Source organism: Pseudopodoces humilis, chromosome 7 (genome assembly GCF_049639895.1).
Source record: "Pseudopodoces humilis isolate 2021_Gansu_Grassland_sample_001 chromosome 7, ASM4963989v1, whole genome shotgun sequence".
Taxonomy (NCBI): Eukaryota; Metazoa; Chordata; class Aves; order Passeriformes; family Paridae; genus Pseudopodoces; species Pseudopodoces humilis.
This window is the reverse complement of record NC_142206.1, coordinates 4,709,916-4,728,113: the sequence shown is the minus strand read 5'-3', so window position 1 is coordinate 4,728,113 and position 18,198 is coordinate 4,709,916. Positions and strand designations below refer to the sequence as shown.

At 37.4% G+C, this 18,198-nt stretch overlaps 1 protein-coding gene across 1 annotated transcript in view; it reads left to right on the top strand.

Annotated features, from left to right (window-relative positions):
- ANO3 (anoctamin 3) overlaps window positions 1-18,198 on the top strand; it is a 126,275-nt gene that overhangs the window by 25,544 nt on the left and 82,533 nt on the right. Inside the window, exons 2-3 of the mRNA XM_005529077.2 lie at window positions 12,549-12,761; window positions 13,648-13,719. Coding sequence (XP_005529134.1) covers window positions 12,549-12,761; window positions 13,648-13,719 — 285 coding nt within the window. The remainder of the gene's footprint in view (window positions 1-12,548; window positions 12,762-13,647; window positions 13,720-18,198) is intronic.

The following is an 18,198-nucleotide window of genomic DNA, read 5'->3' as shown; positions in this document are numbered from 1 at the left end:
ATATTTAAGAACAAAAACCACCGTGAGATGCTCTCTCGCTCCCTGCTCTCTCCAGAGAAATGGGGGGCTGGCTGGGTCCCCCTTCCCAGCAGGGGCCACTGGACCCTGTCCCAGCGTGGCTACCAAGCCGTGCTGCCAGAGGCCATCCCAGCATCGCCCTGTGGCCAGGCTGGTGCCACGTGGCCGTGGCTGTTTCGGCATGGATCGCAGTGGACTTTGTTTGCTTAGCCACTTTTAACCAGCCATGCTGCGGACAGAAAGGCAAAAGGGGTGGCAGCAGCTTTTCTTTTTTCAGTGTCCCGTATGAGGAAAAGACACAGAGTGGATCCGGCAGCTGGCACGGCTTGTGCAGTTCCAGCAAAGACTGTGTGACCAACAGAGAGAAAAGCACGGCCAGTGACTTCCCCAGTTGTGGAACCTAGACAAGATCAATATTTCAGCACTGTAGAGCTCTATGAAAACTGTTTCAGTTGATAGAACTTGAGAACAAACAAATCTACGAACACCAATTCTCTCACGAGTCAGAGAAAAGGAAAAGCGAGGACATGTGGGAACAATATGGAGATAGTAAGGTTGGTGCAAAAGGAGCAGGAGGACGAGGTGCTCCAAGCAACAGAGCTGAGATTCTTCTGCAAGCTGTGGTGAGGACTATAATACAACAAACTGTTTCCCTGTAATTCATGAAGTGCTTTGGGGGATGCAGCAATCACCCACAGCCCATGAGAAAAAGGCACTCATACTGGAGCATGTGGATGCTGAAAAGCTGTAATCTGGTGAGAGGCTTGAACAGAGAGAGAGAGAACCCTTGCTTTCAGGAATAGAAGAGGAGGACCCTTGCATTTATACTGGAACAGCTCATCCTTAGAAACTGTGCCCCACAACTGATGGCCCACGAAGAGCAGTTGTGGGAAAACTGCAAGCCTTGGGAGAGACTTCACATTGCAAGCAGGTTCCTTGTGGGCTGTCAGCCGTGAAAATTAAAACCACCTTGAAAAAGTTCACAGAGAACTGTTTCCCATAGGAAACACCCCATGACATAGCAAAAGAGTCTCCTCTCCTTAAGTGAACTGAAGAACGATCTTAAAAGTGGCAAACTGGCTAAAAATCACATATTTTGTCTCCCTGCACTATCGGTGGGAAGGAAAGAAAGGCTGAGGTGGGGAGAAAGGTGTTCTAAAGGTTTATTTTAGTTCTTATTATCATCTTTTAATTCAGTTAATAAATCTTTTTTTCTCTATACCTTTTAAAGTTTTGGCCAGCATCAACCAGTCAGACTTACATTCTAAATTATCTCACAATAAATCATTTATTATGTATCTAAGTTTGAAGATTTTTAATTCCAGTCAGAGCTGAATTCAATCATCCTCTGTTACAATAATAGTAACCAAAATTTCTGAAGGCAGAATAGATGCTTTTGACTATATGTACCTTAAACATCAAAAAAGATGTACTATATGAATGTGAGAGCAGAATTGTATTTCAGTAGTGCTATGAGCTAGGCCTTCCTATACACAGATAAGAACAGAATAGAATGACTGAGAGTTTAATCCTTACTGAGCACACAGCTAAATACACAGTGACCTTTATTTTTCCCTGGTAAATACTTCTCAGTGGATGTAGGCTTTCAATCAGTTTTTCATACGGGAGGACTGTGAAATTTCCCCATTCATCAGAGACTGTCAAGCTAGTGACAGACATGCAGGAAACCTAGTTTCTCTGATTTTGAACTCTTATCTTCACATATCTGCACATAACTAATGGGAAATGTAAGTTCATCTTATGTAAGTTCATCTTTTGCATTTGTTGAAAATAGTAAGAGGATTTCAGTATGATTTACTGCTTTTGTTCTCCTGTAACAGATTCAAAATTATTTCCTTTACTCTTCATGCACTTGAAATGTTTTTCTTGCATCACCTTATAAATCATGGTGGTTCTTGGTATCAGCTCTACATACATTTTGTGTACTTTGTGTTATGTATTCACTATCTTAGCAGTATTTAGTAGCATTTTGAAATGCATATGACCATATAAATACATATTTAAAGTCTGAAGGAAAAGTTTAGAAGCCATTAGTATCCCTTTTATAGATAAGTACTCAAGGATTCTTAAAGGACTCAACATGCTGAGCCATTACAGCCTCATATAAAATGTAGCATTAAAATTTGATTATGATTATGAATTATTTTATGTCAGAATTTAGCAGTAAACACACTGAAAGTGGAAGAGAACCAGTAAGTTAAGCAATGGGAAGATTGGCTCATCCTCAGCTCTGGAAGCACCAACAAAATGAAGAAAGAGCAAACCTCTCCAGGTGCTGAATTTCTGTCGTATCATTAAGTTCTGAGAGGTTGGTTCATAATTTCCTTCTGAAAGAATTAAAGCCTCGAGCACAGTTTTGGTTGCTGAGATAAAGCCAGCAAGTCTGTGAATTCTAGTGGAACTGTTATAAAAACTAGGCCATCTGCAAGAATGGCTTTGGTTCTTTTATCACACTCTTAAAAATACCATGTGAGCATATCAGCAGGGACAGGTTCCTCCATTTTCACCAGTCTTTTTTATTTTTACTAATACTATTGAATAGTGGTTGGTTTTTTATTTATTTATTTATTTGTTTGTTTGTTTGTTTGTTTTTGTAGTTTTGAGTACCAGAGGCTGGAGAAGATCTTTACTGAAGGCAACTTAACAAAAACAAACAACAAAACCCATTATTTTAGCTTAACATTCAAGGTACAGGGAAACTAGGACATGTGTGTTGAATTGAAACCAAGGTGCTTGTGGGCTTGTAGTGGTTTAAAACCACTAGGAATTAAACAGCAAACAAAGCATTTCCTTTCCCTCTAGCCCCTCTAGTGAGATAGGGACCAAAGCAGGGACTGGGGGTTGAGATTGTACTTTACTGAAAATAGACAGCAATGGGAGAAGAAATGTCCTGATGAGACACTTGTGGCTGGGTTCTTTTATTCCCCTTGGGCTGAGACTGATGAGAGAGAAGTTTTCTCTTGTTCAGACTTGGTTGTTTATTCTTCTTTTATCTATATTACATATATACAGGGTACAAGGAGCTACATGTACTAAGATAGAAAGGTGCAAAATGGCTAACAAAGAACTTTTTCAAGGTTTTTTTATGTGTCTGTTTATCCAGTTAACAAATGCTAAGTAAATTATTTTTCTTAGTGACCCAATGACCCAACACCTGTGTGCTGCACTGTGGCATTCTCTATCCAATCACTTACTACTACCCAAAAACCTCTAGAAGAAGATGAAGAAGAAAGAAAGAAGTGACAACACCTTAGATCCTTCATCTTGTCTTTTGTTCTCTAAACTAGTTTAAACTCTAACTTTTTCACCCAGTGACTTAAGAAAACTCTAATTTACACACTCACACTCCTAATTTTTCTGTTTAACAGCTGTTTTCAGGGTGTTATATGAAATTCAGTGCTTTCTTGGATGTCAGAGCCAGGTATCAGAGATAACACACTATGTGCCTCTGACTCCAAAGAAACAAACAGTAGCAGCAACAATATTAATAACTAAAGTATACGAAAGAGAGATTGATTTACAGACAAAAGGTGCTCAGCATCTCGGCTTCACATATTGGCTGAGCCAGAGACAAGACAGCGGATGTTTCTGCAGCTAGTGCACCTTCTGGCCTCCTCAAAACAAAGGCCAGAGGGTGAACACTCTGCAAACCAGCATTTCACTTCTCTGAGCCCAAGACAGTGAAAAACAACGATGGATGAATGCTGGAAAAGGGCAGTGTGTTACACTGTGCTGCTCATCCCAGAGCACTCCACTCTGCTGGACTTGGCTGTGGTTGGCAATATTCAGCTGAGCTTGGCTTGACCCCCTGCTCTGCCCAGCTTCACGCAGCTCTGGTTTGACTCTGCTTGGTCCTGCCCCACTTGGCTCCTCTCTGCTGCCTGAATATAAACATGGGCATGAAATTAGAAGCAATTACTGTGTATGCACTTTTTTAAATGTATACCTGTTACAGTCTAGGTATTTATATAATGTTCTTGATGAAAACCTATACTGCAGTACACAATGTAAAAATAACAGGTGTGTGTGTGTGTAAGATCTTTCATTACCCTGTGCAAAAGTTAAAACACTGTACAAAAGTTAAAACTTCCCTGATTTTTTTTCTTATAATAATAAATTTCACCTTTCTCTCATTTGCTGGCAGAAGAGTTGGTGAAAAGAAAAGTTGAGATCATAATAAGTCGTTTATAACTGAGGTAATAGCTTAGGTTAATTAGTATTATTTCTGGAGTTAGAATTTACAAAAAAAGAAAAAATTAAAAGGATGATGGTTTAGATATTTGGCAGGAAAAAGGGATTGATTCACAACTTTACAGTACACATTATGTCAGAACTATGAACTATGGGGTTGATTATTTGTATTCTCTTTTACCTTGTATTTATACTTTGTTATACTTTTTCAGTAAGATATTGCCATACTGGCTTGGAGATTTTCTTTAGTCCTGTGGGTTTATTCTTTCTTGTGATTTTGGGGTGGTTTTTTTTTTGTTGTTTGTTTTGATTGTGTTTTTTTTTTTTAATTGTGCTTTTTTTTCCCCCTGATTTTTTTTCTTTATGAGGAGTTCCACTTGGAATGGAATGGCTACTTTGGAGAAGGAAGAAAGGCAGCTACACCTCTCCAGATTTCTTGCTCACTAGTGTTTGTCTTACTAACTTTTTAAAAAAAAACAGACTTCATTCTAAACAGTATTCTAATGCTATTAGATGCTTTCTTCTGATTATCTCATTTTATTTACTTTGATTTTGCTCTTTAGGTTGTGTGTTTTTTATTTTGCACTGTTTTTACCTCTTCAGTGAGAGACCTACATTGACAAAACTTAAGAATGTTTTTTTTCACATTAATTTCAGCAATTATAATAAAGTACTGTCTTACATAACATTAACATATTGTATGTTTCCTTCAGTAAGTCTGTATGTGTTTAAGTATTTTCAACCATTGAAATAGTTTTGTTTAAACTTGCATTTAAAAATGCATAATTTATTTTACACTACAGTGTTTTATGCATATATCATAACCTGCCTGGCCACAAGCAACACTACACTGCTCAGCTTTGAAAGTTGTTACAGGACTCCACTTTCTGCAGAAGGACTATCCATTCTTCACAAAGCACAATAATCTATCTGAATTCTGAGATATTTCATCATCCTATTATTTTTGATAAATGTGAAAATGTACACAGAGGATATTTTTATTTATCACCAAAAATATTAAACTTTTTTATTATTGTTTAAAAATTTGTTTTCAATGCTTATAATATTCTCATTTTTTCTACCATCTCTTTCATTACACACTTTCATCTATGAAATATGTACTAATTCTACTCAAAAGATAATGGGAGATTTTTCTGAGGACATCAATTCTTCAGTATACTCAGATACAATTCATAGCAGTATATTATCCCCCCAAAAAATACCTTCTGGCATGAATTCATTTTTTTAATCAGTTTTTCTGCAGCACTTTTTCCATGGAAATACTGTAAGCCTTAGCCAAGGCATTGTCCTGAGTACCTTCTGCCTACCTGCAGTTCTCCACTGAAGTTTTGCCAGCATCATTTTCAGCTGAATATAGTCAACCTTACTGGAATTGATTAACAGGACCAAGAGCTTGGTATTTGTTATAAACCACAACTAGGTCTGTCTCTGTAAATGAAACCTGGGGTCAGGGTTGGAGGAGAGGGAGGAGGATTAGGGGTATTTTTTCAGATTTGACTGGAAATACACGGAACAGTATTCGTTATGACTGAAAATGCAGTGACCAAAATAAGTGACTTCTTTTTTTGTAAGTAGATAAATGCCTAAGCACTTGCCTAAGCAAGACCTCAAGCAGCACAATGCACATGATGTGTACCTAGTTAAGGAGCCATTCCTAATTTTGAATCAGTTTCTGGAATTGAAATACAAATTGAAGTAATCTGCAAGTTGCTTGTTTTGTCATCCCGTTCTCTTAAGGAACTAAATTCCAGGTAGATTTGCACTCAAGTTTGAGGAATATTGTGTTTTAAGCTCTGATTTGCTCTGTTCAATATTCAGTTATCCTATTTACCAAATGTAGACCTTACAAAGGTTTTCTATCTTGTTCTGCAAAGATATGTGCAGAAAGCATAGCAAAATGAGAACATTGTCTTCATATTCCTATTGACTTCTTAGTTAAGTGCACAAAATAACACAGCTTGCTAATTGCCTCTTGTCTTACCTGATTGCATTCATTGTTGCATCAGTTATAATCAGAATTAGGTCACCCGCTTCTAACTTGTTGACTTCTAATCTGATCAACCATGACAGAATACAGAATGTGAATAAAGACATTTCACAACAGATCTTTCCCATAGAGCAGCTGTTTGCTATCACACCTTTAATCTGAGGTGAAAAGGGAATTAAGTCACTTGGATGTACAAATCAAAGAAACCCCTGCCATCCTGAGTTTTATGTCTTTTTGAGCTGTTCACTCGATTTGTTTCCTCTTTTGTTTGGCTAACAAATAAATATTATGACCTAGATCAAAACCCTTGATGTCTATTCATTTTATACTTGGTGCATTTAAGGTCTAGCTTGGTCTATTAAAAGGCGATATTGTGCTTTCTTCCTTTTCTGTAACCTCATTATGGTGCTGAATCAACTCAATTGTACCAGTACCAGTCTCCTGAGGCTGCTGTGAGAAAGCATTTCCTGAAGATTTCTGAGAATGAGGCCTGGGGAATAGACTGCTTCGATGAGGATATATAGCCTTCCAGAGATTTAATATATTGTTTGGTTCAGGGGAGAAAACAGAATATTTTGTTGGTTTTCCAATACTTTCTGGCAGATATGTTTACAGCAGCTTTTTAGATCTTCCAGACTGGTCAGCAACCTTCTGAAGTCTTCTAATTCCCATGTTCTAATTTCCATGTTCAAATATTTTACTTTATTTGCATGAAAGTATTATTGATTAGCCAGGTACCAATTTTATTTTGTTAAAATTAGACTTTGTTTTATGTAAGACAAGACATTAATGGAGATAAACTTTATAAAAGGTATTGCACAAATCTTTAGAATGAAATCAATATTCAAAGCTATTTACTTTTCTTGATTATGCTTTTTATGATAGATAGCACCCCCTTGGCAAAAAGCACCACTCTGTTTCTTTGAAGTGTTCCTTTCTTTACAATGGTATTTCTCCCACTTTGTCAATAAAGATCCAAAGTATCAGTTGTTTTCTGTAAATCAAACACTTAAAAATGCTTAAAGTACATTTCACTAACATGGATATTGTCAGGAAAGCATATTATTTTGTTTCTTAGAGTGATCATGAGATAGTCCCATGTTTTGTGTACAATTTACCATTTTATATTTAGTGTGAATCCTGCCTTACTATGTGGTATTAAAAGCAACATTTTGTATTTAACTTCATTATAGTGTTTGAAGACCAATAAAAATAAATAAATAAATAAATAAATTATTCCTTTCTATTTTGATGCTAAAATCCATAAACTAAAATCTGTTTCATTAAAAGTAATTTGCTTATGGAGATGAGAGAATAAAGTCTTAATGCAGCCAACACATGGCCCCAGTGTAATAGAAGCCTTAATTTTCTTCAAATTCTGTGTCTGTAAGATATAACAGTACTCCTTAAGGATTTCATGAGCTAAATGCCTTCATTCTCCCCACAAACCCCAAAATAGATTTTTAATTGTATTTCCATGTATTGGACCTTAAATATCATAGAATGGTTTTGGTTGAAAGGTTTCTTAAAGATAACATAATTCTAGCCTCTCTGCTGTGGCTAGAGACACCTTCCACTAGACCAGGCTGCTCAAACCCATCCAACCTTGGATGCTGCAAGGGGTGGGGTATCCACAACTCCTCTGGGCAATCTCTTCCAGTGTCTCATCACCTGCAAAGTAAAGAACTTCTTCCTAACATCTAACCTAAATCTTTCATCTTTCAGTTTAAAACTGTTACTATTTGTCCTGTCACTTACCTGCCTGTATAAAATGTTGCAATGTTCAATTTGCAAAATGTTCAATTGGCAATAACTTTTCTACAACTCGTAGATAGATAAAATCATAGGATAGTCTCAGTGGGAAGGGACCCATAAAGATCATCAAAGTCCGACTCCAGTCCCTTCCCCAAAAATCACACTGTGTGCCTGAGGACACTGTCCAACATTTCTTGAACTCTAGCAGGCTGTGACCACTTCCTTGGGAGGATCTTATTCCTGTGCCTAACTACCTCTGGATGAAGAACCTTTTCCTAATATCCAACCGAAACCTTCCCTCACACAGTTTCATGCTGCTCCCTTGGGTCCTGTCACTGGTCATCAGAAAGAAGAGATCACTGTCTGCCCCTCCTCTTCCCCTAACAAGGAAGTTGTAGACTGCAATGACGTCTCACCTCAGTCTTACCCAGGCTGAACAGACCAAGTGACCTCAGTGACTTCCTGTGTGGCTTCCTGTAGGCCCTTCACCATCTTCATAGCCCTCCTTTGGATGTTTTCTAACATTGCAGCACCCGAAATTGCCCACAGGATTCAAGATGAGGCTGCTGCAGCTCACAGTGGAGTGGGATGATTACCTGCCTTGACTGCTTGGCGATGCTCTCCTAATACACCCCAGGACACGGTTGGCCCTTCAGGCTGCCAGGGCACACTGTTGACTCATATTCAACTTGCTGTTGACCAGGACTTTCCTACGTCCCTTTCCACAGGGCTAGCCTCTCACAGAGTCACAGAATCATTAGGTTGGAAGAGACCTGCAAGATCATTGAGTCCAACCGATGCCCTAATACCTTGACTAAACCATGGCACTGAGTGCCATATCCAGTCTTTTTTTAAGCACGTCCAGGGATGGTGACTCCACCACCTCCCCAGGCAGACTGTTCCGGTATTTTATTACTCTTTCCATGAAGAACTTTTTCCTAACATCCAACGTAAATTTCCCTTGGTGCAACTTGAGACTGTGTCCTCTCGTTCTGTTGGTTGCTGTCTGGTGAAAGAGATCAACCCCGCCTGATACAACCACCTTTTAGGAGGTTGTAGAGGGTGATAAGGTCACCTCTGAGTCTCCTTTTCTCCAGGCTAAACAACTCGAGCTCCCTCAGCTGTTCCTCTCAGGGTTTGTGTTCCCAGCCCCTCAGCCAGCCTTGTTGCCTCCTCTGGATGCTCTCCAGTGTCTCAAAGTCCTTCTCAAACTGAGGGGCCAGATCTGGACACAGCACTCTAGGTGTGGCCTCACCAGTGCCGAGTACAGGGCAAGAATGAGCTCCCTGCTCCTGCTGGCCACACCATTCCTGACACTGGCCAGGATGCTGTTGGCTTTCTTGGCCACCAGGGCACACTGCTGGCTCATATTCAGCCAGCTGTTACCACTATCCCCAGGTCCCTTTCTGCCTGGGCACTGTCCAGCCACACCATCCCCAGCCTGTAGTGCTGCAGGGGGTTATTGTGACCAAAATGCAGGACTTGGCACTTGGACTTATTAAACTTCATCCCATTGGACTTTGCCCATTCATCTAAACGTTCCAAGTCTCTCTGCAGAGCCCTCCTACCTTCCAACAGATCAACACACGCTCCCAGCTCCTTTCCCAGTCTGTCCACACTTCCAAGCTTGCCCTATTCCAGGTACAGGATCCAGCATTTTCCCTTGTTAAATTTCATGCAGTTGGTGATTGCTGATCTCTCTAATTGGTTCAAGTCTCTGCAGGGCTTCTCTACCTTCAAGGGAATCATTGAGAGAGGCCTCCCTTGGAAAGAAGACTTTCCTAGGCAGAAGTGCTAAAAGGAATAAGGATCTAATTAAATCATAAACATTAATCACCTTTTTCGCCAACATGAGAAATTTTTACACTCATGCTATAATAATTTCAATGCTCATTCTAGCTGCCAGAGGAATATTTTGTAGGGAAAGAATGAATAAATGGAGTTGTAATAGAAAAACAAGTCTATTGGGTTTTTTCTTCTAGGTGTACATGTCTACTGTTGCAGATGAAAAGATCCCTAAAAAAGCAAGGACTGTGTAACAAAGTTCTATTTGCAAAGATATAGTCTAGAAAACTACTCAATGGAAAAGAGAGGAAGGAATGAAAATAATTTCACTAAATCAATTTAGTGACCCAACTGATGATGTCAGCCACATGCTGTTTGTGCTGGGTAAGCATTTGCATGCAACAGCAAATGCTATCAAAACTAGCATATCACAGAACTGGACTCTGGCACAGTAGCAGAGTATAAATTAACTATTCCAAATTTTAAGGTGGCTCATACTATCATAACAGCAAATCTGCTATGAGATTACTTTGCTGTGACTCACTTTCTCCAAGCAGAAGCAGCATGGTATTAAGGAATCTGTTTGAAATGACACAGGGGAATTTAGTCAGAGCAAAAGTCAATAATTTTCTTTTGAATTGAGGCATTACCTCATAAAATAATTATATTCTTTTTTTTACATGTATCAGTTAAATTTGGGTTAAAATTGCATGCCAATATGTGTTATTTACATTATCAAAAATTTCTTTGGTAATAGTAATTCATCTTGCTACACATACTGACTCCAGTATAAATAAAAGAAACATTTCTCTTTAGCAACAGTAATAATTATGCAGTGGGATCCATAGTTACTGGCAGCCTACCCCTGCTTAAGAAATCGATCATTAAAACCATCCAGAACAATTACCAACTATATGGCTTTATATATTATTCTATATTACCCATTGCTGTGTCTAACTACTGTAGATTTTTGTCTAAGAAACTTGTCCATTTAGGAAGGACTATAAAGGAGATTCCCTAGAAATCTTCAAAGTAGCACAACAGAGTTACGTGGCATTGCTGTGCTCTGAGCAAGGCACTGGCAAGGGTGCCAACCCAGTGCCCACTGCATTCTCTGCTGACACAGCATGCTTTTCATTAAAAAGCAGAGTTCTTTCTCCACCTATTTATTTAAAGACCTATGGCACCTTCTGAGGCAAGAGAAGCTTGCCTATCTACCTTCACCTGGTACTAAATACTTAATTTGTCTGACCAAGAGCAGTTGTGCTGTGCTGCAGAACTGGAAAGAATTGTCCTCAGTCTTACAAAGTTCTGCATTTCTTGATAAGAGAACAAAGTACATTTGACACAAGTTTTTAAAGGAAAGGTCCTTTTAAACCCTAGCTATTATAGTTAAATATGGGGGATATCCTGCTAATCAAAGGACTTTCTTTGTAGACTGTGATGTTGAGGAACACATTTAGTGCAGGCAGCTGGGTGTGCAGCTGCAGGGCAGGTGCAGATTGAGCTCTGGCTGTCGGAACCTGAGACAAGAGGCAGTGAGCTGCTGTCCCTTCGCATAACAGAGGGACTGAGGACCTGCAGCTCTGAGCAGGTGACACGCAGAGGACACTCAGAGACAAGGCAGGAACCGATGGCCCTGGCCCCAGACTTTTGAGCACTTAGACAGAGAGGGTATAAAACCTCAGGGTTTCCTTTTCTCCTCCTCAGAGGCACCCAGCTCGATCTGTTATTTGTTGCAACACAGTTAAATTACTTCAAGGAGCCAGACCCCTGAGACTCTGCTGTGGGGAAACCTGGTGTTGTGCTGGTAGGGAAATCATCTTCTGACCGTGTGAGTGTGGGATGTGCAGGCAGAAAAGAGAGGCACCCATCAGCTCCCTGGAGCCCGCTGGGAATGGGCCTCAGTCCCAGCTCAAGTGGTGCAGGTCTGACTGCCACAGTGGCTCTTGGCTGGGCAGACATGAAACTTTAACACTTGCATTGAGTTTACATAAGGAAGAGACTTGCTGGGTGTGATGTCCTCCTTCAAGTGGCACAGATTTTGATGGGGAAGGTTCCTTGGAAGTTCGTGGCTCTCCAAGAAGGAGAAATGTTTAGATTTCTTAATTACTTCTAGCACAGCCAAGAGAGGTAAAATATATCACTAAGAAACTAAGATTTATAAAAACATGCTGTAAAGTAAGTTGTTCTGTCAAGCAGAGAAGAAGTATAGTGAAAGAGACTAACTACACTAGTGGAGTTTGATTTTGCTCAGTGTTGAATTAATTTTTACAAGGACTGTGTGTGTCAATGCTCTATATCGAAATAGGAGGTGTATAATAATGTGTTTTCTTCCGTGTAAACTTAGGAAAGCTACTTAATTTCTGTGTCTCTCAGAAACAACTCTTAAGAGACAAATCATTGTCACAGCTATTTTGTTCTAACTGACCCTGGAATGTTTGGGGTCTTTTTTCCCATTTGTTTGTTGTTCTACAATGTTTTTTCACAAAGGTTACCCAATAGGTAAAAGGATTAAGAACATTAATTTATTTACATAATGGTGGAGGGGAAATTTTTCTAGCTGTGAAAGGAAAATGTAAATATTTTACAGAATGGATTACTATTGGCATCTGTATTTTAGTTCATTAGGTTGTTTTTTAATAACTTCAAACCTTATAGTGTGACATTTTTGGTTAGTTGAGGAGTTGCTTATTAAGTTAGCTATCTTCCTTTGTCATGCCCTAACATGGTAGAGCTTATTGTGTTACTTTTCTTTTGGCTATTTCAGGTATGAACACAAGCAAGAGCGAGACAGTGAAAGAGCACCCATTAAAACCTTCTAGAAGATCTATGCCATGCCTCGCCCAGAGCCAAACACATCCTCAGAGCCTGAGCAAGCATTCATCATTTCTGCAGCCAAATCGTGTGCAGCCCCAGCTCCAGCCCCAGCCTTTAAGTGCAGGGACATCTGCAGCTGCAGTGGATGCAGTGTCAGAAAGAGGTAGGAGATTCTTTTTCAGGAGTTCGTTCCAGCACTGGTAAACTCTGATTTATTTAGATAGCTGCAGTTCGTTGAAGAAACGTTTTTGCACAAAACACCTACACAGTACCGTATTAACAGGTTCTTGACTGAATCTTTGTAATGTTTGAAGTGAGTTTCAAACTAATTTTTATCTTTCTCAATGATGGCATTATTTCCTTCTCAGTGGTAATAAGGCAAGAAAGCCTTGCTCATTTATGCTGGAGAAAAGTATGAAGGTTTCTATAGTCTGTCCTAGATGAGAAAGAAAGAATAAATATTAGGCTTTTGACAAAAAAAGTCTTTATATATGAACACGTAGGAGGAGATACATTCATTCACAAACAGTAGAAATCAGGGAAGAGTGGTATGAAAAGAATGAGAATGTATGGAGAAAATCCCTCCAAATTTTAGCTTGTGTGGAATAAGGAACTACTTTTATTTTAGGATTTCTAATTTAACATGTACAGATGCCTTATCAGGGAAACTAGTCTAGTTGGAATCTCACTGTGTGTCCCCTGTGGCCAACTATTGCCATCCTCTATTGCCAGATGTGTGTGAACCTTTGTAGAATAAACTCATCTGGTAATAGATTTTGTAAGTCTTTCCTTAATGTTGGTAGACACTAGGCACTAATTATTGTTCTAGTGAGGTATTTTATTGAGTTAAACTTCACTCAGAATGGACTGAAAGTCTTCATTAAAGTGATCTTGCTCTTTTTTCTATTGATAGAAAATGCTCTTCAACATTTCAGTCCAAAGTTTTTTATTTGAATTCCTGACAGCTTTAAAAAGTTTTTTACAGTAAAGATTTTTTTTTGCTTACAAAATGCATGTGAATGCTGATACAGATATTGCATTTATTCCAGATAAAGTGATGGAGACTTTGGAAAACAACTTGCTTAAGCTGTCTAATACAGAATATGGTGATCCATTTTTAGGTAAGTTGTTGTCTGAACTGAAATAACTGAAATGACAAATTAATGATTCTTTAAGTATTTAAGTGTGGAAAGGACATACTTGTGCTGAAGTTCCATTTTTTTTGAAAGAGGAAACTAAGTGTGACTAAAAAATGTGTGCTTTCATAAATATCCTGATACTGTCTCACCTTTTAGACTAAAAGTAGGGACTAAAGATAGAGAAGTGTTGTACATTCAGTGTATCCTTTTCCCATAACAATCTTTCATAAACCAATCATTTTGAACAATGTACTTGATATTCCTTTGAAGTTATTATTACTCACTCATTTTTCTTGTGTAGTTATGTCATTCACTGTTATTGTGGCTGCAGTTCTATTGTTGTTTTGGTTTTAGATATTTTGTGTATTTGCTTTAGGCATTTACATATAAAAAGCATTATAATTTGGGAAGAAAAAAAAATGCAGAAAAGAGCCGTATTTGTACTGCCTTACTATCATTTTGATATTGTAATTAAGTCAAAATAAGTAGGAAAGAAGTAATTCTTAGAATAATCCCAATCCTTGTGACTGCAAATTGAATCTGTAAATATACACATGGACAGTAATTTACAAGTTCCAAGATAAAGTAGTTTTGAAATTCCCATGCCATTTATTTTACCCATGCAGACACAAAGATATTGCTGCACATTGCACAACTACTATGGAAGATATTTTTGCTCACAGTTAATGAAGCATCAAACTAGAAATCATATCTTCATGCTGAATGAAAGATGTAAGCTTTCAGAAATCTAGGTCTGCTCACCTCTCACATGATTTAACATTGACTTTTTTTGATACCTAAAATATATGACAGGTAGGAGGCTTCTCAAGGTTTCTTGGATAGGTAACTACTGGAAATTGATACTTCTGCAAAACCAGATATTCCAAAATCATGACACAGACCAAAAATTTTGCATGAAAATTATATAAGAAAATCATATCTTAATAAGGTTCCAGTTAAAGCTGCTGCACTTTCCTAGTGTAATTGGGTGGCAAACATGGATACTAGAAAATTTTACTGTTATAATTTCCTTCTTTAGTTTTTTTTTTTTTTTTAATATCCTGCTCTGTTTTTCTCTGAATTTCTTACACATACACGTGCTGATATTGTTGTGCATTTATATATGTCAGCAGTAATTCTTTCTGCTTTCTCATAGTAAACGATTCTGTTTGTCATTCACATTACTTAGTTTTATCCTGAAAAGATACATGGAGGGCTCAGGAACTGTGGAAAAGATAAATTGATTCTTTTCAGTTCAGAATTGTATTAAACATTGGTATGGATGTTTCTTCTCTTCTGACTACAGCTATACTCGTGAAAGAAAAATAAAAAATATTTAAATAGTTGCCCTATACTTACCTGATTAATGAATTTGCCTATCTTGAGTCTATCCCAAATTAGATAAGTGAAATCTGTGAAGTTATGCTGTATTTATAGAAATGTAACTGATTAGCTTATTTAGTTACAAGCAAGAAAGAAAACTGTATTTAAAAATAAATCCCAGAGGTCAGTAGTAAGAAGTACCTTATTTTTATATCAGCATTATCAGTTAGATTTGTGAAGAGAAATAAGGGACAGTTAAAAGGTGCATGTCACAAAATGGCCTGTGGACCTTCAAAAAACAGTTTGTTGCTGCTTTAGTATTGTGTTTATGTGGGTAAGAATTTGTCTCCAAGTCTAAAATTTTCAATTTTATCCTGAATGTGGATGTAGGTGGGGAGGGGAAGTCAAAAATAAACCTGAAAAAGGAATATTGCAGCTTCAACTTGAATCACCAGTTGGGTTAAAACAATGCTTTTGTAGGTACTCTGGCAGTTTAATGGAGTTTCAAAAGCAGGCTGATTAATGGGTATCATCATCTTAGTGAACATTTTCAAACTGCCCTCCTGGGAACATGGAAGAAAGCTGAATTAAGTGAATGTGGTAAATTTTTAATTAGGCAGTGTTTTAGAAATGTAGGCCAAATGGTATTCTCCTCTTTCTGAATTGTTTGTGGACAAAATTATCTTATGTGAGGGAGATTAAGAGGCATTAAATAAAGGACTTCAGTGGATAGCTTCTCTTTTATTTCAGTTGCCTATAGATGAGGCCATAAATCTGTTGAACAAGTTTAGTTAATGATGTTAATGGATTTATGAAGTAAAAAGATAATATGTTATGTCTTTGTTAATTACACAGGTAAATGGGATCAAGGACATTATGGATTTATGTTATTTTTTCCTCTGTCAGTTTTAGGTGTTAAGTGGTGTTTTTAGTTTGAGGAATCAATAATTTCAACCAAAATGATAGGCATTGAGCTTCTGTAACATAACATGAACTTTGAGGTTTCTGACATACTGGAAAGCCCCTCTTCCTGACTCACCCACTCCCCTCCCACCTCTGATGGGAGACAAAGAAGGTGGAAATTACTGGGTTGAAATAAGAACAAAAATAACACTCAGTAGCAAGTAAAACATCACTAAATAATTTATTCCTTTTTCAATTCTGTTTTCTTCCCCGAGCTTACGTGAGTTATGAGGATTTGTGCATAATAACTCATCTGTCTTAGCAGGACATGAAATCCTTCCAAGCTAATTAACAATTTTGCTGTGACAGATACCTTGTATTCTGAATGTATCATGAATCCAATTACTACAAAGTTTATATATAAAAAAACTCCGTATTTATGTACCATGCTGCAATAGAGTGAGGTGACAAATGAAGAGCTGAACCAAAACTAACAATCCAACAAAGAATCATGATAACCGCATGATAAAAACTTTTTGTCAGTGCTCAATTATAGAAGTGTTTGTAAGTCAATTTTGTGATGTTATGATAAATTGAAATGGACAAATATATATGTATATATACATATAACCTGTGCAATATATACAATGTTTACATAAAAAAGAGGGACTGAAAGATCACAGAAAAGGATTTGAGAAAACCAGGTTCAATTTCTGCTTCAACAGAAATGTGATGTTTCCATTATGCCTTCTAGAATAATTTTTTTGCAAGTTTGTGGGCAGTGCCTGCATAAATAAGGGCATCTCTTCTGATTGTGGAGTGAGATGGCCAAAAAGCTGCATTAGAACAGTTTGTCCTACACCCAGAGGTGTCAAGCTCTGTCCATATTAGAGCTGGTTGACACCTGGAGAGCTGGATGGATGTATGGATGAAGAAGCTATGTCATCTATTCAGCGCTCATTGGAACATAATAAGGATTAGGTTTTGGACTTATTGTTGCAGTTCAAAATTTTGATGTGTTTTAGGCATTTAATCTGGCTCCACCAGTTTTGTACACCATTTTAGCTCCTCTAAAGAGCAATAATATATGACTGGCTCCCTTTTTAAGAAATTAGAAATATTCTGTGTAACAGTTACCACTGTCTGGAAGTCTGTAAGAAATTGTAGATTAAGAAAAGTCTGTGTTTGCCTGTTATGATAGTTTTTCATATCTGAATATAAATGCACAGGTAGATGAAAACCTTTCTATGTTATCTGAACAGTACGGTATTCCAGGTGCACAGCAAAATAAAATAGGACCTAAATCCATCAACATGTAATTTATCTAGATTTCTAGATTTTCTGATTTATCTGATGTTCTTCCCCAGATTACTTGTTTTTTTCTAGAATGTAAATTAGGACAAAAGGGGATTATTTACTTGACCAATAATCTCTTTCTTACTAAAGCTTTGCAAAGCCTATCCTTAAATGTGTAAAAGCTCGAAGGATTGAGTAGAGTCATCATATCAAAGTTTGTGAAACAGAAACTATTTAAGAATTTTTATATTAATTTTCCTTTCCATAACTATGCCACATTTCAATTGAAAAAGATTTGCTACCATACACTACTGTGTATATATAAAATTTATCACTGGATTATTACATATTATAGAGAAATCAGGACAAATGATTCCCTGTCATAATATTAAAATGCACTCTTGGCCCTAACCAAGCAGTTAAGAAGACACAAAAAGAAAAATTCAAAATGTGGAGTTAGTTATCTATTTATAAAGTAAATACTTATGCATTTTTGTGTAAAGGAATTCCAGAAATGAAATTGTCTTGAATGTTTTATCATGTAAGTAACCTTATAGGGCAAATCTTACTGTCATGCATTAAGTGTCGCCAAATTATATGACAGAAAGTGTTGATAGGCTTTTGTGATGTTTGAAGACTGAAATTATTCATCCTGTCTATTTATAACAAGACAGCAAAACAAAGCAACTGCTAGGATGAAGAGATCTGTTATCTGCTTAATGCTTGAATCTTTTTCAAATCACTTTATACTTGATTGTGGATCTCAGGTGACATTATTTAGTTACATGTTCTGTTGTTTTAACAATTATATGGGTGTATCTGCTTTAAGTTTGTACTTAATTAAATGAAATCTTTGACATACTGAATTGAATACTGAAATTCCCACTGACTTTATTGAGATTAGATTTGGACTCTACATGTAGAATTAGAAGCTTAGAA